The 21375-nt window shown below is 39.5% G+C and overlaps 1 protein-coding gene and 1 non-coding gene across 2 annotated transcripts in view; one reads left to right on the top strand and one right to left on the bottom strand.

Annotated features, from left to right (window-relative positions):
• ft (cadherin-related tumor suppressor fat) overlaps nt 1–21375 on the top strand; it is a 372095-nt gene that overhangs the window by 238676 nt on the left and 112044 nt on the right. Inside the window, exons 4-6 of the mRNA XM_083125080.1 lie at nt 2986–3187; nt 7064–7251; nt 15080–15989. Of these exons, the coding sequence (XP_082981206.1) occupies nt 2986–3187; nt 7064–7251; nt 15080–15989 (1300 nt within the window). The remainder of the gene's footprint in view (nt 1–2985; nt 3188–7063; nt 7252–15079; nt 15990–21375) is intronic.
• Nucleotides 3755–3827, bottom strand: TRNAR-UCG (transfer RNA arginine (anticodon UCG)). Its single transcript has one exon. It is a non-coding gene; the product is annotated as a tRNA-Arg (tRNA).

Consider the following 21375-nt stretch of genomic DNA (forward strand, 5'->3'; position numbering starts at 1 on the left):
TCAGTTTCTCGACGCGATTGAGAAATATGGCTGTCCTATCTTCGATCTTGCAATGTTCCACTGTCTTCTTCTTTACGTTATTCCTGGATGCTGCTGAACCTGTACGGATGTACGGAAAATAGATCTTTAGATCTTCATAGGTAGTTAAAAACAAAATTAGGTACGCATTTCTTAGTATTGCAACAAACTTTATATCGCCATGTTTTTAACTTTAACACGTTGCCGCACAGAGGGAACTGATTAAGAGAATCACCAAGAATTAACAAACAACTTCTAATATCCCCAAACGTGTGACCTGTTAATTTTTTCCCATTAGTTTCTACCCGTCTGGATTAACAGGAACATCCAGCATCGTTGTCGAACTGATAAAGGAGCAGAAGGAAGCGGTGTTGGGGGTGTGTGGTGTGGATGATTCACTGGAATCCAGAGCATCTAGCTTTTTGGGGGGGGGGGGTACTGTTGTGTAAAATAAAACTTTTGATTTCAGAGTATGATTTTGATACCAAGAGTTCCTAGATTCGAGTCCCGGTAAGTGCTGTAAATATGTAAATTCATCTGACCACTCATTCTTATCGTAGCGTAAAAAAACAGAAGACAAAGTTAAATAAATAAAACAAACAGCATTAACTTAAAGGTTATGGATTTTCTAAGATTTGGGTACAAACACCGCACAATATTCGGACACATTTGTTTAAGTTACGACAGCACGGAAAATAATATTCGATGAAAAATGAAATATTTTTCAAATTGAGTTTCTCTAATTTTTTTTTTTTCATGACACTCAATCCGCAATCTTTAATTTAAGGTAGTGATTGCTGCTACAACTGTTTTAAGCATTGGCATTGGCTGTTAGCTTTGTGGGGTAGTAATAATCTGTGGTGGTTAGGTTAGGCCAATGATATATATATGAGGCTAGGTTAGGTGGTTATGCTTGTTGGGTTTGGTTCTCTTAGAAGAAGGAGACGACGAAAAATGGTTGTAGCAGATATACCGACCTTAATTTAAACAGTAATATCTTAATCTGATTGCTTCATCTTTTCGTTGGAAGAGAAAGGGAAGAAATAATGCTTTGATAGCCTGTGACCAGTACTTCTGCACGAGAGAGAATTCTTGTATGAAATAATATGGTAGATATAGCGAATAACATTGCAAAAACGATTGCATATAAACGGTTTCCGGTTTCGGTTTCCAAAAATAGATATTTTTTTTAAAACTGAAAGCGTTACACATTTTGTAAAATCTACTGGGGACCATGCATTTCTTATAGAAAAAAAATGTGCATTTAACTCCTAGTCAGTGACGTTTTAACTATTTTTTTCCTTCACAAACGATGACGTCATAAATTGCACATGTCTTGCGTTGCTTTCCTCCCACTCCCACCTAGCTTCTTCCTCTTCTTTCCTCCCAGGATACGGGAAGGATTTCCCTCACCCTCCAAACTCTTCCTTTTTTCCCGTCTTGATATACTGAAAGGGCCCCGTGAAGTTAGAAAAAGAAGAGCGAAATAGGTAAAACATAAAAAGCGCTATCCTGCTGGGGTTAGTTTGGGGGAGATGGGTAGATTTCGTGAGAAACAAAAGGAATTCTTTCGGCCCCAGCTATAAATAATACCCTTGGTGGGCCGCGTTGATCCTCGACTTGGTCAGCCCTGTCAGCGAGCCTGCGTAGCTAGCTGCCCTCGTGAACCAAAACTCGCCTCGAGCCTTTTTCCTCGCTACGGCGTTGCCACATCGTGGGTCACGCGTGCAATTAGCTGATTATTAAATTATGTTGTTAGACCACTTAAAGGGCGGGGGAGGAAGTGGGAGGGGGAGAAGTTTGATACGAAAAGGAGGAGGGGAAAACACTATCACAATAGAGTACGGTTCTAGTGAAGGGAATTTTTTGCTCGGTTTGTGGATCTTTCATTGTAACAAGAAGAGACGTGTGGCTGTAAAAGTGCATTGTATTTAAAAGGGGGGTCAGGTGGGCGCACAGGGGCACGTGCCCTTCCAAAAGAAACGTCTGAGTATCATGAAAAGTTATCATATCAGACCCAACGAACAAAAAAAAAGCTGAAGCAACCTTAAAAAAATTGAGACGTTCAATAATATTCTTTTCCAGACTGCCGAAGAATACGAAGAAAATACTACCACTGCGCCATCGGGGGGGCCTTTCTAAATTGAGTTTCATAACTTTTCCCTATAGTTTGAACTACGCTATATTGTTGCGTTTTTTAAAGTAAGAATCACAAGAAAATCCAATAAAGGAAATAATAATAATGTGGTTACATTTTACCTCCACTGTAATTACTGTACAAATCGCCAAATAGATTTTTCGTACGATAAAAAAAAGGTTCTCGTAGTCTGTCTCGAACCTTATTTACTATGGAAGGGAGACTCTTGCACCACTATATACATTTAGTGATTATCTAGACAGTTTTTTCAAAATATAGTGTGCAGCTTGGTTGTTGATGCACAGTGAGGCTTATCGGGACTGAATCTACAGTTTAAAGTGGGATCCGAACCACTTTATGCCTCCACCGGGTATCGAACACGGGACCCCTTGATTACAAGGAGCTTAAACTGTGATAGTTGAATTGAATTAATGGGAACACCTTGATAATGAATTAATTTCTTCGAAAGCTTCATCTTCTTCCAAAACATCAGGATTTTTTCTTGCAACTAATGTCGAGTTTGCCAGTCACAAAATAGCTTAGGATTCATGAATATAATTAGGAGCAGCGGAAGAGTTGCCTCAGTATATTGACAAAAATGTAAAATGAAAATGTAGCTTGAGTGCTTTTAACAGACGTCTATTCGAAATACGCATCAAATAATAAGTAGAAGATAATTTTATCAGAATTTATTTTACTGCAAGTTTCTGTTTGCCTTGAACTTAAATACGCGGAGCGTGTTTGATCCGACTTAACATATATGCTTCATTCATTAAGGATTTAATATCTGAATGTGTAATGCAATGTTTCACGTCATTTTCCTCTTGCAGGTGCAGCATTACATTTTCGTGGTTCAGGCTCAAGACACCGGGAAACCGAGTCTGTCTTCTACGCTGACTGTGTATTTCAACGTTGTGGATCTGAACGACAACACCCCGCTATTCGACCCGATGAGCTACAGCAAGGAGATATACGAGAACATGACAGTTGGAACGAGCGTCGTTGCAGTCAGCGCCACCGACTTGGATTCTGGTAAGCAAGTAGACTGTCTTCTTTTTTCTTTGAAGTGCGAAGAAACACTCCATTAGTGAGCAGGAAGTAGCAATCAGCCAAAAAGCAAGAAATTTCAGGAGAGACCATCGAAATTGTAATGCTTTTAAATATGCTTTTATATCTTATTGTCAAGTAAGTTGCATTATGTTAGAATTAGTAATCGGATAAGCAGACCAGTACACAAGTATTGCTCGGCAATTTGTCCATGGCCATCTTAATTAAATTTTCTCTTGCAACATACGTGCTTGTGCACAGGTAGTCAGCAGCTTGCTTGTCGTTTTCTTTCGATTCTTGATGCTCTGATTGCATACAACAAAGAGAATAATCATGTGATGGACAGTTTGCTTGGTAATGCTTATGCATCCCACTGCACATACCACTGTTGTAATGCCCCGGATTTGTAGAGCCAAATATACAAGAATAGTAAGCCATGTCCAAAATTTGATATATCTCACCCAACAGGCTTACAATTTGTTAATTGAATGAATTGTTTCAGGGATTCCAAACAACGCGTTAAAGAAAGAAAAAAAAAGAAAAAAAATATTGTGACCGTGACAGGATTCGAACCTGCAATCTTCGGATCCGAAGTCCGACGCCTTATCCGTTGGGCCACACGGCCTGACTCTCTCTCACTGCAGCGAAGGCCTTTTGGTGATTTGAAATCTAAAATTGAAATCTAAAATTAAAGAGGGTAGGACTAATGTATATTATAGTTGAATTTTAATGCTATGCAAGATAATTCGCGTGTGAATATGGACTCCATTAACATTCAGTGTGTAAAATATTATTATGTAGACAGGACTAGGAAATCAATGGTGCTTCACACATTTACGGATAGATGGTGCTATAACCTTAAGTCGTATCATCAAGAGGTCCCGCGTTCGATGCCCGGTGGAGGAACTTAGCATAGTGGTTCGGATCCAACTTTAAACTGTAGGTCCAGTCCCGATTAGCCTTACAGTGCATAAAGTGGACTTAAAACACCAAATCAATATAAAAAATTAAGTCGTATCAGTATTTTGGGCGCTCCTAAGGAAAACATTATAAATTTGGAACAATTAATTCAATAAGGTATTGTTTGCGCAGAGTATTTTTTAACATATTGCATTGATAGTTGTAAACTTGTGCATCCATTGTTTCGAGTTGGAAGCAGTCAAGATTAAGATACATAACGATAAATTGTGATTAGAATCCTATTTGACTTTAAATTACAACATTTTGAAAGATTACGGTAGATTTGCAACAGCAACAAATATTATGGAAACAATATTATTATTAATAATAATAAACCGCGAAAACAAGGCGAACCAAAGCACAGTAAGAACAGTTGGATGTGCTATTGCGAATACAGTCATCTTGCGGCTGCTTGGTAATCTTTCTTATGTTGTTTCTTTTCGATACAGTGGTTTGCTTCTTATATGAAATTTGGAAATATTCGCTTTCTTTTTCCATCCTTTGAAGAAGTTTGAATTTCTTTTCATGTCTTCGACGGGTTATTTTCTGTGTTCGGGAATTACGTGATGACAAGTCTCGAGTCTTTTCCATGAAACTGTTAGATTTTGTAATACTATTTGTAAATTGTAATACTATCATACTTAAGAAAGTCGAAATCCACCACGTGACGTCATATAATCGAGTTTGCCTAAGGTCCACAACAGCCCCACCTCTATGTATTTCTTCTTCGTTTGAAGCATTCGAACGCACGATAAATATGACTGTGTCACTCCCTTGGAAAAAAGAATTACGATTGATAAACCACCCCACTTTTGTGTTATGATTGCCTTCCGATTTAATCGCAATATCTTCCTATTGTGTTGCTGATTTATTCGAAGGAAGAAAGACAGGAGAAAAAAGTACAAGTTGAAGGAAGGGCAATTATGACAAGAGGAAAAGACAAAGATGGATTACCGTCGGCATTAAATGTACTTAAAGCAGAATACAGATGCTAGAATGTAATAGGTAATTGCAGAGTTGGAACGATAAGATGACTATTCCCTTAGGTTTTTTCTGCAAAGGGAAAAAAAATAAGTGGATGTAGAAAAAAAAGAAGAAGAAGTTATTTCCTTTTCTTTGTGTTGTACAATACTCAATGCCTTTGGGCATGTATTTTATGTCTAGGGTGACTACTGACCCTCGGGTTCAATTCCTGGGGTGGGCGATTTCAACGGGTTTCCTGCCAATTTATCTTCTTTAGCGGCTCTGGGGCTCACTCAAGCGACACAAAACTGAGCATTCTACGTGAAATGTAAATATTACTGGGCAAAACTAATATGTATAATCTGTGGTATGTATAATCCGTGACACAGTTTCGGCACGTGCCTTATCATCATTCTAGTGATGAGCAGCAGTATATTTATCGTGTGGTTTTAGTTAATTTGCATCATGCTGTATTCTAAACGCATCAGTTCAGTCATCATCCCTACACTCGAGTGTCTATACAGTAAAACCTCGTTAGTCCGAAACCCGATAAGCCGGACTTAGCTTAATCCGGGAAGGCAAAAAAAGCGGCAGAATGCAAGGTTTTAAATGTGGCTATAAGTCAACAATCTCATTTGTCATATTGCTCCGTAACGGGTAAGAATACGTACATTCGAACGTCCGAAACTGTACCGTATAGCCTAGTGTATTTTATAGGCCTATGCCCTTTAAATACACCATAAGAAACGGAGTTTTAATGCACTTTCTACTGTTCTTTTAGGTTATTTCAGTTAATCCGGACTTTCGTCAAACCGACCAACTTATCCCCCCCATTAGTCCGGATTAACGAGGTTTTACTGTATTTTTCTTTCCAAACACGAACGTGTTGCGCGCTGTTGAACAATTTGTACCATGCTTTGCTCACAGATTACATAATACGTACAGTCACCTGCAATACAAAATAAAAATACTCGATTCCCCGCAAGCCGTTATGTGTGTTGCCTAACTCGACGGCGGTGGTAACCATTGAAAGATTAAAATTCTCTTGTCGCCTTAGAGCTAGGCAACACACATAACGGCTTGCGGGGAATCGAGTATTTCAGGAAAAAGCTGTCCAATTTTTATTGTCAGTGAGTGTACATCTAGGTTTTTTTTCTCTTGTTCAGCTTTTATTGAATTAAAATCGTAATATTTATTGTCGTGTCGAAGTAGTAGTTCATATTCTACACTTTTTCACATGCTGTTTTATCCCTTGATGCGGCTATGAAGACCAAACTCCGTATCAGCTAACTGTAGACCAGACGAACGAGAATAAGTCTCTGCGCAAGTAGTGGCGCGAGATGGCTCCACCAATGAACAGTGAGAGGAACGGGATTGTGTAATGGGCGACGGGAGTTACACGATTTCCTATGCAGCGTTGCAAACTTTTGAAAAGGATAATACCGAACGGACATGGCAAACGGACCGTATTTTTGTCTACAGGTCCGTACGATTGGTTTAAGAATTTCTTAGGGAAATATTACGAATAAAACTGCAAGAGCAAAATTTTGATAAGCCGTGCATTTAGCGTACGGACTAAGGTCTGGACCTCACGTCCGTACATGTACGGTCAGAACCATACGGTTGGCAACGCTGCGCTTTCGCCACTCTATTTTCCTCCTCCTCCATTGTCGATATGCGCGGCCCTGCTCTACAGTTTGCTGAGACAGGGTATAGTAAGATCGTTTTACCGCCTTGTGGGTTGGAATAATTTTGCACTAAAAAGGCAACCCAACATCAAGTGGCTAGGTCAACGCGCGTACCTGGAGGCATTAAAGCGCGACTTAAAGTAAACGGGATAGAAATTGCTTCAGTGCATAGCATTGCCACTCACGGATAGATTTTTCCTGCTCATGATCTTATAGAGCTATTATAAACACGTTGTTTCTTTCTTTTCAGGTGACAACGGTCGAATTGCGTACAGCATAAGCTCAGGAAACGAAGACGAAGATTTCCACATCGCACAGAACGGAACAATATACACGGTTCGATCACTGAACAGGGAGAACAAGTCGTTCTACAACCTCATCGTCACTGCCAGAGACCAAGCAAATCCTACAGAGAATAGACTCTCTTCAACGGTGCAGGTAAGACCTTTCTATAGCCGGCCCACATGCTCTCGAGTTCGCTGAGCAAATTGTAGCGCAGGTAAGCAGCTTAGCTTTTCCCTCCACTCGCATGAGCACAGCGCGTTTTTGGGTTTCCGCTTGGCGTCATGCCTTCTTTTTGTTCTAAACAGTGCGTAATTATTCCACTTTACCAGACAAAACAATGTGAAACAACACAGTTTAAACCAGAAGAGAGGATAGTTTTTAGAGAAAATTATTCATACACTTAATCCACAATGTTATCTGGAAGAGATAATGTTACTTATCTTTAATTAAGGCGTCCATTTGTACAGGTGTACTGTCATTTGCGTGCAGTTTATAACTGTTAGGAGCAAATATATCAGCCGGTTAGTTATTTCTATTATTCACTTGCGTGCAAAGAAATAGATCCACGTCACACTTTTGTCATAAAATGTTCACTTGTTCTTACTTTTTCTTCCAACTGTTTGGAGGCACATAAAATGTTTATCCAAATGGAAGCGTCTAATCCTACTTATATGTAGATAAAATTCAGTAACAAATACGTATGATGTTAATAAATTTAATAACATTTTATGTCAAAAGTGTGAGGTGGGTCTATTTCTTTGCACGCAAGTGTATTTGGTCATATTAAAGAATCTGTTTTTTCCATTTTACGCCCATTTTGAAAGTAATTTGTCCTTTCCCCCTAAATCCAGGTGCATGTCCTTGACTTATAGCTGCAAGTAAGTATTTAAAATGAAAATAATAACAACAATAATAATAATAATTAATAACAGTCCACTCTCCTTTTTTCTTCTCTATCCGAACGAGACGTGTCTGAAAACTAACAGTAAGTAAATGTTTGAGCGATAGAGAGGATTTTCTTCGTTCTTCTTTCTCCTTTTCACATCGTCATTCCAGACTTTCCCGCGTGCTTTAAGTTGCAACACCGCAGACAAAAGCACTTCCTGTAGAAGACTCGTGAAGGCTTGGTTAACACTAGTGCGAAATGTTTTCTTTACAAGCGTTGCCCTGCCGGAATCCCAAGCCTGGGTGTGCCCAGCAAGCAGGATCTAATTCCTTGGCATCTTTGTTGGACCAGGAATCGCAAGCATCTTGTAAACGAACACCAGAGACATTTAGGACTAAGAGAATTGTCTTTCCTTCAGGATACTTGCCAAAAAAAAATATCCTCGAAGGGGCCGATTTGGAAGGAGGGATACAAAGCGGAAGTATTGAGGACCTGTTTAATTGTACAATCTTTCGCCATTCTTTCGAACCATTTTCCAAAAATCCTTTTCAGAATAATATGCACTGACTACTGTGTAATTAATATTTTTGGTTCACTTGTACAGTCAACGGCAAAGATAATAGTAGGCAAATTGTCCACCGCTATTTTCATTACTTTTTTATTTTACATCCTGTGTTGTTTTGTTGAAATGAAACTATGTTGGTTCGAAGCAGGCATTGCCCTCTGCTTATTGACGTTATTATTTCAATTCATTAACATCATGCTATGTAATACAGAACGAATAAAAATGATGGTGGACAATTCGCCTACTGTTTCTTTTGCCAATGGGTGTACTTGTGCATTTTCAGCTTATAACTTACTACTGAAACCCAACTGTGCTTTGCGCACACAGATTACTCTCCCCAGTGGGGTCACAGATGATATACTGTACACATGTCACAGTTATTTGTAACAACACGGCTAAAATCAATAAAATGACAATAATTTTTGTTCATTTGCATTGTTATATTCGGTTGAGTAGACACTAGATTATTATACGACGGTTTATGTTATCCAGTTTTATTCAATTTTCTCCCACACTATACTTTTGACTTTCAACAACGAATGAATGTTATGCATGCTTCAGGGCAATTCTCATTTCCCTGTAGAAATTTGCCAACAGTCTGTGCCTTTATGTTCAAGTTCAGCGGATTGAAAATTAATTATCACCGGCATCTGTTGGATCAAGCTCTTACTTACAAGATCTTTGAAACTGTCCTTGCACACATCTCGGCGAAGAGGAACGAAAATCCACTCGCACATTCTCCGTCTCGCGTCGTCCTCTTCCTCTTTGCATAAAATCAACGTGACGTCATCGCAAAGGCAACAGCGTACGTCATGTAAAAATCCTAGTCGTTGACTTCTCGGCTGCAAATCGCCAAAGAGGAGAGAGAGAAACGCTAGAGTGCTGCTAATTGTGCAAACGTTGATGTCGGACCACTTGTACGGCACACAAGAGTCTGACGCCTCCGTTTTATCTGCCTTTTGATGGTACCTGAGGTGTATTTACATTTTAAACCGGGCGACTCATACAAGTAAAATCCTTGATTTTACGACGGGCAAGTTTAGAAATTTATAGCCGGTCTCGTTCAGAATATCGTTTGGACGTATGACGAGATTTCGCTATGTGCAAGGGGCCCCGATCTACTCTTTCAGCTCATTCACGATAATGAGATTTTTGGTTTAGTGTCCTGACCGCTTCCTCACTATGTTACTGCGGTTTTATAGGGGAAATGTATTTGCATAAAGACAAGCGAATATCGTAATTCTTGTACAGATGACATGGAAAATTTGCATCGTTGTTGTGGAACTTTCAAACTGCTTTGCTGCGTCAGAGATTAGCACATGATAGCATGAGTTCTGAATCTCATTGAATGTAACTTTTGCGGCATGAGATTACTGCGCAGACCAAACTTTTTTTTTTTTGTGCAGACCTTGCCTATGCACCTGTTGCACAAAGTGATTAAGAACGCGATGTATAAGATCATATTTTGAAAATTTCGTCACAAGAATCGCATACCATAAAATAATTTATTTGTTGCAGGTTCTATTTTCTAGTGTGGATCACAAGGTGAATTACATATAGGTTAGTTTGGCCTCCCTGATAACGAAGTGGTAGCGTCGTCGCCTTGTAATCAAGGGGTCCCCGGTTCGACACCTGGTGGAGGCACATGGTGATTCGATTCCACTTTAAACTGTATAGGTTCACTCCCGATTAGCGTTACTGTGCGTAAAGTGTACTTAAAGCACCAACTCAAGCAATCAATAATATATAGGTAAGTTTATCGAGTGCTACTTGCACGCCTCGCCGATGGCGATAACATCGTCGCCTTGTAATCAAGGGGTCCGGGCTCGATACCCGGTGGAGGCACTTAGTGGTTCGGATTCCACTTTAAATTGTAGGTGTAGAAACAAGAACTGCCGGGGGGCGGGGAGGGAAAGGAATACTAACGTTCGGTGACCATAAATCTTTCTGGAAACTCAACCACCTTTGCGTTCCTGTTGAGCAGGGTGTTACAGACTGCGTGCAACAACCACCTATAGGGACAATGATATTCTGCCCACCCTTATTACATTTTTAAACAGATCTCAATTAAATCCGATTTGTAACATTTATGATGGTTAAATTACATGATTCTGTACATTTGAAAGGAAGAGAACCGGAAGTATTGTCAATACTTTATTGAAGGGTGTTTTACTTTTTTCAACTTTTTGTTGTGCTGCACTGCAGCAAGGTCAGCAACCGCCAATGAAATGAATAAGACTTGAAATAATAATAGGGCTATGATTGCTCGTCCCTTGTGAATAAGAATCAGAAACAACTGTTTCTACTCTGGTTTTTTTAAATTCGTTTTTCTGTGTATTGACAGTCCATATTCAAACCGAAGACCAGTGGCTTCAATTCCCAAAAATGCAGAATCAAATATGCAGTAATTATTATCGTAGTCGTTGTAAATTAGTTCGGCAAAATCAGTATATTTTGGTATTTTCTTATGTTGCTTCGCTACTCTATACCACTTTTTCCTAATGACGCACTAGTGTTAACCAATCCTTCACGAGTCTTGTACAGGAAGCGCTTTTTTCTGCTGAGCAGTGTTGTCACAATATGAAGGCACAATTTCCCTTCCTAAGAGTCAAAATTTTTCTTTTCGCACCAATATTTCCCTTCACCTAAAAATATCAAATAATAATAACAACAGTAATAAAAATTTGTAGCTGCAGCAGTTGTAATTATTATTATTATTATTATTATTATTATTATTATTAGTGGTGGTGGTGGTAGCAGTAGTAATAGTATTTACGTTGGTCAATTTTTGAATCCTGGTCAGCAACCATTAAATCGTTAATCCTCATCGTTACTATTATCCCAATATGCATAAAAGCGACGTACGTACAATAAACTTAACAGAGATATAAATAGATACAGGCTTATATTCAAAGGATCAGAATAAGAAGGAACAGAAAAAAAATAAAAGTGGATATGAAATTGGAAATTAACATAAACTGTAATAGTGTAGAGTCAGTTGTCTTAAAATTTCCCTTTTGATTAAAAATTCGGTCCGAATTTCCTTGCAAGCGGGAAATTTCCCTTCATGTGGCAACACTGCTGCAGAGTCTGGGGGTTATTAGATTCAAGTGATGAAGGGACTCTCACAAATTACATCCACGCCCAGATTGGGATTCGAACCTGAAAACTTCGGTGGCGAAGTTGAGCTGTCAGCAAATTTACAAATGCTACCATTGGCTTGCCATCCCTAAATACCGGTATTATTCTAGTATGTGTGTCAGTGTTGTGTAGACTTAGATTTTCTTACATTCTTTGAACCCCTTAGATTAAAATGATCTAGAAGACTAATGTCCTGAATATCAGCTGTATTCTGTTTGTTGTCTTCATACTGTGAACACAAAATTGAAACAACTTGATAGAAACAACTTAGGAACCACAATTTGTAAATAAACAAAATAAATGTACAGATACACCAACTTTTCTGAGGCCATACAGGGTGAGTCACCTAAAATTACCACCGGAAATATTTCGTGAAAGACAATAAATATTGAAAAAGTGCTATCTCAGATATAATGGTATGAGAGGGGCTCATGAAATTAGTGAGCACAATACGTTCAACTACGTAAGGAAGTACGATTTTCAACACAAACTTGAGTTTTTTTTAGTGGAAACCCCATATTATTTTTAGTACAATTGAAAGTAGGGAAAATTCATTAAGAATGGCGTTTGTTACATTGTAATAAGTCAAGTAGTTCTCAAGTAATTTTAACGTGAAGTTGAGCGTGAAGGCGCATCCCCACGATGCCTGCCAGCAGAGCCGAGCGCAAATGTCGTCGCGTATACAGCCTGCGCGCTTGTGCTGCATTTTTCCTGCACTCGCCATAGATAAGTATCATCTCGGCCTTTTCAGAGTTTTGAAAATACTATTTTCTCAGCAACAGTTCTGAAGTGGTACGTACACTATCACAAATCTGGTTAATCAGTGTACTTTATTACGTCCTTGATTTATTTGATAAATCAATTTGAAAAAAATAAATTTAAATGTGTAAGGTGCAAAGTTCAAAAGTTGAAAACTTAAAGATTTGTCATGACCAAACGAGAAGAGTTGATTGTTCCGATGTACTAAAAGTTATGACGTAAATCAATAAACGCCAATTAAAAATTTAGAAAGATGTTAATGTATTAACCTTTATGTATGTAACTGATGGTGGAATGTTTAAAATTTATACTTTTTAATGTACAAATATTTGTTAACTCAGAAAGATGTATCAGAACCTTTAAGATAATTTGTCAAAGCTTACTTATGTATAAACTACACATTTTATTGTAACCTGCAGTTGTTGGAAGGTAACAACTTTCCTAAGCACAACGCATAGAATGCAGAAGAGTAACATGTTTGTTAGGACACACGAATGACGTCAAAAGGGGGATATGTATGTTACGACATACATGCAAACTTCTGAAATGTTTGTTTCAAGTGTTAATTTCACGGTACAATTACTTGAGAACTACTTGACGTATTACAATGAAACAAACGCCATTCTTAAAGAATTTTTCTATACTTTCAATTGCACTAAAATAATATGGGGTTTCCATTTTTTTTTAAAAAAAACGTGAGTTTGTGTTGAAAATCGTACTTCCTTACGTAGTTGAACGTATTGTGTTCAATAATTTCATGAGCCCCTCTCATACCTTTATATCTGCGAAAGCAGTTTTTCAATGTTTATTGTTGTTCACGAAATATTTCCGGTGGTAATTTTAGGTGACACCCTGTGTATTGTAACAAAACTCTTGAAAATGAAATATCATAAAATATAATATTACTGAATTTCGTAGTTCCAGGAGAGAACAAATTTTGACCGGCAGACTGGTAAAATGAATTGGATTCCGGGAGATTTGGCAAGCCTAGTGGCGTGCTCATGGGGGAGAGTTTGTGAGGGTCGTAACCCCATTTGGCCCAATGTTCTTTTAAAAAAATGTCAAGGGGAGAAAATGATAACAAAATGAGGAGTGACTACTAACAAATGTTTACGTAACCTTCCTTTCGAAAATCCTGTGCACGCCATCAAATTGTGTTAGTACATAAATGTTACAATTACAGCAGCGTTGTTACAGGTCCACCAATTTTAAATAAATTCAATTCCGGCCCATGAGAGAAAATCGGCAAGCGTAAATGGGTTGCGGACCTTTTTGTCTGTAAAGTATTTCAATTCGGTCCAGGAATCTTTTTTACAGATCAGTTTAAATAGGGTCCAATTTCCGTATTGAAATGGAACAATACGCAACTTGGACCGAATTTAAATTCTGCGAGAGAAAAAAAGGTTCCGGTCCTGTTGCGGAACCCAATTGAACCCATTAGAATTTATGGGCTCCTGGACGTTTAATAACACTGCGTTACAATGCATACACGGTTCTACCACTAGTCTGAGTGATGATACCTTAAGTTTTGAACTTGACCGTATTAATGTATAGAGTGGTCCAAATGTCTTGTCACCCCCCTTAAGTTTCAGTGAAGTGGATTCGTAAACATCCGTCCTGGTGACAGTCAATCCATCAATGTGTCTGTGTATTAGAATACCTTATACTTTATTGGATTATTGTGTTATTACTAGGGAACGGAACTTTATGTGCTAAACTACTCAGAAATATTTATTTTTTATGCGTCATAAATGTTGAAAATATGTGACAAAAAAAACATTTGGTAACAAAAACAAAATATTACATGCATTTTAAACACCTGAAATCGGTTTTTAAATGCTTACCTCTTAGTGAGCTATTTTTTGGAAGAGTTGCAGTAGATCACCATAGTTTCTTTTCCAAATCCTCCATTGTAAATCTGTGACGATTATCTCTAAAAAAACATCTTATATTGTGAGAATGATCGCTCCATGTCACAAGAAACAATTCTTGCATATTTGAAGCACGAAATGTCACTAACGCTCAAGTTTTCCAAAGCTTCCTCTTCCTCTACTTCACCTTCCACTTCCAAAACACGTGCAATTTGGCACAAAGTTTGAAAACCTTGGTTTTCCCAAAAATTTCTGTATATTTAGAGATTAGCACTTGTGCGTTAGATCCAGTGGAGGTAATATTTTCCCCCAATAGGATCGTAGGCGAGGCGCCAGAAGTCTGCCAGCGAGCTTGTTCAAAGACAAAAGAAACCTGACACTCTCGATATGAAAGAGGTGCGGAGAATAAACATTTTTCCTTCGAGGATTTCGAGGTAGCTGAAATCAATGAGCGATTTTATGTATTTAAAATGAAAATTCGCAAAATATATATTTACATATGGAAAACTGGAAAATATGTGTTTTTATGTAAAATAAAAGTTGGTGTGTTGACATATAAGGCTATGATCACAATTTTGGTAAAAACAAGGGTCTCTATCTTATCGCGGAAAAAAAACATTTCTTTACGTAAACTTCAGTTCCCTAGTTATTACGTAGGGGTGAGAAGACATTTGGACCACCCTGTACATTTAACGAAAAATGTAATTGCTTTTGTGATTTACTGTTATCACCACATTGAAGCTTTTCTTTCATTGTCAGGTTACCATTGTGCTGAAAGACGTGAACGACATGGCACCCGAATTCATAACTCCAAACGAGACAGCGGTGCTTGAGAACATCCCCATGGGAACGGTGGTGATGGCCGTGAAGGCTGTGGACAAGGACGAGGGACGCAACAGCTACATCGAGTACTCCCTGGACACGACCCCCGAAGACATGTTCGTTCTGGGTCCCGTGGACGGGCTTCTGCGAGTCTCCGGACGCCTGGACCGGGAGACCAGGACGAACTACACCCTGAAGGTCACCGCGAGGGACAGAGGAGACCCTCCAAGGAGCTCTACGACGAGGATACTGGTTCGAGTCCTGGACGAGAACGACAACAGCCCCGTGTTCGATCCGAAGCAGTACAGTGCCAGCGTGGCGGAGAATGCGAGCATCGGCGTGAGTGTTCTTCAGGTGTCTGCAACGGACGTCGACGAGGCTTTGAACGGGCGCGTTCGGTACGTGATCGTGGCCGGGGACAAGAATCGCGATTTCGCCATCAGCGAGGACACGGGCATCATCAGGGTGGCCAAGAACCTCAACTACGAACGCAAGAATCACTACCTCCTCACCATACAGGCTGAGGACACCGGCGACGATGTGAGGTACGATTCCGCTGCCCTGTCCATATCGGTGACCGACATCAACGACAACCCGCCCACGTTTCTGGACTCCCCTTACATCGCTTACGTCATGGAAAATATGGATGATCTGCCGGCGAGTGTGGTGACTGTGAGCGCGTACGACGCCGATACGACGCCTTACAATCAAGTGCGATACTTCATCAAGGAGGGTGACAACAACTTGTTCAAGATAAATGCTTCATCTGGCGAAATCACCCTTCATCGCTCTTTGGACAGGGAGGAACGGGCAGAGTACGTTTTGACTCTTGTGGCGATGGATACTGGTAAGTACGACTGTTTTCTTCCTTTGTTTGCTTGCAATGCATGATTTATCATCTTGTATAACCATTCCAGCATTTTTTGTACAAAAGATACATATGGACATAAGACAACTTCACCTCAGTGTCATTTCGTGTAAAAATATCTATAATACATTTCTAATTCGATAACGAAACTAACCATGCAGTTCTGTTTAACGGCATTACTGGATATTAATGTTAAGTAACTGTTATTAGTTTGATCGACTGACCTGCCATCTAGTGGAGCGTTCTGAGTGAGATTCAGTGGTTGCAGGGATGAGATACAGTTTCGCATATTTTTGTCAAAATACTCGCCAGTATTAGATAAAAAGAGAACGGAGAGATTCTGGTTTTTGGATTTCTTCTTGTTGCAGTTGTAACCTGATTTCTATGTCGATTAAAAAACTGCAGCGCAACAGCCCGTGAGGGCAAGGGACTACTTGCTGACTTCCGGTCTCACTCCCACATGCCTCAACAGAGATGGGCGATCGTCCAACCAGTTGCGGGTTGACTGCGTGGTTAGCACGACGAATCCCCACTTGTTGTAGGTTTCCATGACCGGGTTACGCTACTCATTCCTAGCTCTCCAATTTCCTCACGATGGTGGGTGGCAACCGGTCCCATGCACAGGCCGAAATATCAGGAGAAAGGTTGTTTGTTACGCTTCCCCCAGGACATTCGAACTTGCATGCGTCCCTTAGAGGGATCCTGGCACCTTAGGGATAATTCACACCGAAGCGACAGGCGACACGTGTCGCGTGAGAACTAGCCAATCATGAACAAGAACATGAACGTAGCGAACACTTCAGAAGTAATAATTCTATAATATTCTAGCTTGAGTCCAACACCAGGGTGTTCGGTTTCTGAGCTGAATAGTGTTTTGTTTTTTTCAAATATTACAAATGAAGACAAGTTTGGTAGAACGAAAAACATAGATGCTGGAGAGGAAACGTTATTTAACAGACATTTGTTCACCGTTATCATCTTTTTGAAGGCAATTCTGACCAAATCTGGCTAATTGGTTCAGAATTATAAAATAATTTACACAAAATTACAAAGTTTAGTAAGGTCTGCCTTACAATTTATTCTATGTTTACCGAAAAGTTCTGTCGAAAGTTTGTAATTTTTTCAATAACTATATAAACGTCGTCTTCCCTACAAGGGCTTAATGTGAGCATATCAAAACGAGGATTCTTGCAACTTGCAAGACTACTTCAGTCTTCATTTTGAAGAAAATCATGGATTAGATAAAATGAATTTATAATTACTGTTGTAGGTATTTCTAGTTTTGTTATTAGCGTTGATTTTTCTGACTCTTTTGGCTAATGACAACAATGAGGATGGAAGATGATTAGATGAAATTGATGAAGGGACATACACACCCCAATGTCCAAGCCGGGATTTTCGCGGTTGATCACTCACACGGCCACCCAGATGATAAATAGTGCAGAAGAAAACATAGAACAACAAAAAAGAAGCATTCAACATTTTATTTAGTTTAAACGTTCATTGCATCCAGGATATGTGAGGTTACATTATTATGTTTAATACAAAAAGTTAAATACATGATACGATAAAATGAAACGGGAAGTTAAAAGGAAAAAGAAGAAATATGAAAATGAACCTGTGCATTATTGTTTTTCCACACTTAATGAAGACTGAAGCATTTGGAAGTGTTGTTTAGAAGACAAAATATCTGAATCAAAAATATGATTAAAACATAAATTGTTATGATGTATTTAATATTTGTAATGAAACGTTGTTCTCTTTGATTCATTTTTGGCCCACTTCATGTCAAGTTCAGCCACACGCCCTAGGAATGGCGTACCATAAACATAATTGAACAAACCGTGAGATTATTATGACGACTGCAGCGCACCTGGTGGGGATTTCTTTCATTCGATCTCAGCCGTGGTGAATGTAGCGTGCCTGCTCAGTGCCTGCAGACGATCAAAGCATGACTCAATGAAGTCTTTGTAGTTGTTTGGAAACAAAACCCGAAGAACATGCCAGAGACCTTCCCTAGCTCGTATGTTCGCCTGGTTCTTTGTGCGTTACATGCGTAATGCCTGGGTACACCACACAAACACAAACATACGTGTATGAACCTTGGAAAAAAAAGGCACATTGCATTAGTCATGATATTATTGGATACTTGTTTAATTTTTTCATGGGTAAGTTGGGTGAACTCACTCGACCTTTTTTTCTGAGAAAGGGCTCTAAACGTACAACAGGCAAGTGCTTAGCTTCTGTTCAAAGTTTACATGCGCTGGTATGCAGATTAAATAATAAAGATTACCAACTATAAATCCCCACCCCATTGTAGCCAATTCTGATGTGTTACATGATCACCTCTCCATTGAAAAGTGAAGTTAACTACAGGATAGCGGACTTCGATATGGCCGTGATTTTGATTACACACCCTGACAAATTTCCCACTCTTCCTATATAGCGACATTTGGTTGGTGTTTACCTGTCCCTAGTTGTTTTAAGGGGTGTTTTCACACTTGTGGATCACGCTGAACACAAATGCACACACACACACACACACGTATATATATATATATACACACACACACACACACACACACATATAAGGCAAAACAATTAAGAAAACTGGAAGCAGTGATCAAAAAATACATGGTGTTCCGCTTAGGCGTACAATAAAAGAAAAATTCGTAATATTGAAACAACTTATTCGAATGAATGAAGGTTGGTAGCAATGCGCCGTAGCAGGTTGCGCATGCGCATGCACCGTGTGGACGCCGCAACAGAACCACTTCATTGCAATAGATTGGGAAAGAATACCGGTTCATGATGTAGCTACCACGGTCACCAGACCTTACTGTGACTCTGCTCGACATTTTTTTATGGGGTTTTAAAGACCAGGTGTATGTTTGTTACAAATGTTTCAAATCTGGTAGACTTACGCGAAAGAATTCGTGCTGCAATTAACAATGTGACGCCACAAGTGCTAGGTAAAGTCCGTACCAGCTAACTGTAGACCAGGCGAACGAGAACAAGTCTCTGCGCAAGTAGTGACGCGAGGCGGCTCCACCAATGAACAGTGAGAGAAACGGGATTGTGTCATGGGCGACGGGAGTTACCCGATTTCCTATGCAGCGTTGCAAACTTTTGAAAAGGATAATACCGAACGCACATGGCAGAAAAAACCGCGTTTTTATCTCCAGGTCCATATGATTGGTTTCAGAATTTCTTAAGGAAATATTAGGGATAAAACTGCAAGAGCAAATTGTGACAAGCCGTGCATTTAGCGTACTGACTAAGGTCTGGACCGTACGGTTGGCAACACTGCGCTTTCACCACTCGATTTTCCTCCTCCTCCTCCTCTTCTGCCGACATGCGCGGCCCTGCTCTACAGTTAACTGGGACTGGGTATAGAATACCGTTTAGACATTTGCTGTGGTGCGCATGTTGAAGTGTACTAGGCATAAACAAAACTTCCAGTTTGTAAAAAGTTTTGTAAGCATTTGCAAAATATGTCTGTGGGATCTTTTAAGCCCAAAACTGGGGCTGCATCTGGAAAAGGTTGGCCAGAAATGGCAAAAAGTTCCGGTCCCTCACCCCGAAGTGTCAATTCTTGTCAATCCGTTTTGTTTGGAAGGGGTTTTTGAACCTCGTCTAAATACATCCTTTAGATATGTTGCGAGTGATTGCACTGGCAACGTTTGAAAGCACAAAATGGTAATACCTGCTTCGTGAACAAGTTTTCATGTGAAATTTACTGAGCATCTTTGTCTATAACCTATAATGGAATGTCACAAAATTTTATATTTTGTTTCAGAAGCAGGCTATAGTGTGAACTTTCTTCCCCGACTTGTAAATTTCAAATGTAAATTCCTGGGGGAAAATATGGAATTTCTTTTTGGTTATAAGAAAGAGAACCTTGTCTTACCCCTCTGAACGTCTACGTCAGTCTCAATCGTTCTCATGGCCAGTTTAACTTTCCGTTATTGCAAGCGTTTTATAATATTCATGCCGGAGCCAAGGTTTTAATGACGTCACAATTGGTAGGTTTCGGAATGTCTCTTCCTTCTGGTGTTGCTCGTGGCATGTCGCGCCACCTGCCCTAATACCACAGGAGCTCCCGTTTCATCAGCGCCATCTGTTGTTCGGAGTTTCCCTCTCGCTGAGGGATTTTCTAGTTTCACGTTTTTTTGGCACCGTTGGGTGGGTCTTTTTCACGAAACAGAACGCCTACGGTATGATACGAATGCATAGGCATGGGTGGCACAGACAGGAATGTACAGCACGGCATTTGTTTCGTGATCCGTGCGAGAAAGTGTGTCGAAATCACTGTAGTAATGTATGAATTTTCGTGACCAGTGACGTCACGTAAGCAGCCGCGCTGATTTTAAACACTGAATGAAAACTTTCTGTCCTCGTTGTATACTACGAACTATCGCAACCCTGCAATGAGTTAGGATTAGGATTTTTGCAAACTAAAATTCCCATAAACATGCAAGATTAAAACAAAATGAGAAACAAGTTAAAAGTATTAAATTTGATGAAAGTAGGATTGATAAGGGAGTTAAATGGAAATGAGAATGCGAAGTAATTTGACTCAATTGTATTTATCAGCATAATCGTTCAACTCGACACACGTTGTCCAACGATCTTTTAATCTCATTGTAATATTTTTATGAGACCATTTATCGAAGTCTGCAACAGCATCTACCACTTCCCTATTCCAAGAAAAAAAAAAGTGCTCCAAGCTATTACTTTAGATTTGAGAGTAGATGGAAGTAAAGAGGGACTGGATTGGCTATATCTGGCGGCAAGAATTCGTTAGGGTTCGCCTGAAATACTTGTATTACACGTCAATTCGAACATTTCTAGTTTACACAGAGATCAAACGCGGAACTTATCGAGCACAGTGTTCCCTCATGTCCAAATGTTTGTGTAAGATGTAGACACTCATTCGAGATGGCCATCGTACGTGCTGTTTCTTCAACTTTCAATCTTCGATCAATCAAAACGATTTTATGGATTCTTTCTGACATGTCTGAACTTGTTACATCATTTGAGTGTCCACTGCGGGGTTTATGTTCAATATCCGTTTGACCACGTTTAAATTCAGCAGCTCGTGAGTGAACGCTGTTAAATGAAGGAAAATGTTATGGAACAAGGCATCACGAATATCCTTTCTGCCCATTTTTTTGAGAATCTTCGCAGTGTTTTCTATTTTTAACAGCCAGTCAAAGATTACGCAGCACACATAAAACTCGTCTGAAGAATGACGCACTATGGCGGTGAAATGTTTCTGTTCGTAGTACTTCCATGCTTGAACCGCGTATTGCTTAAATGACTGATTCCTTGGCTTTTTGTTTCAATTCTTGTACCCCTCATT

This window comes from Lepisma saccharinum, chromosome 7, assembly GCF_977018435.1.
Source record: "Lepisma saccharinum chromosome 7, izLepSacc3.1, whole genome shotgun sequence".
In the NCBI taxonomy this organism is placed as follows: Eukaryota; Metazoa; Arthropoda; class Insecta; order Zygentoma; family Lepismatidae; genus Lepisma; species Lepisma saccharinum.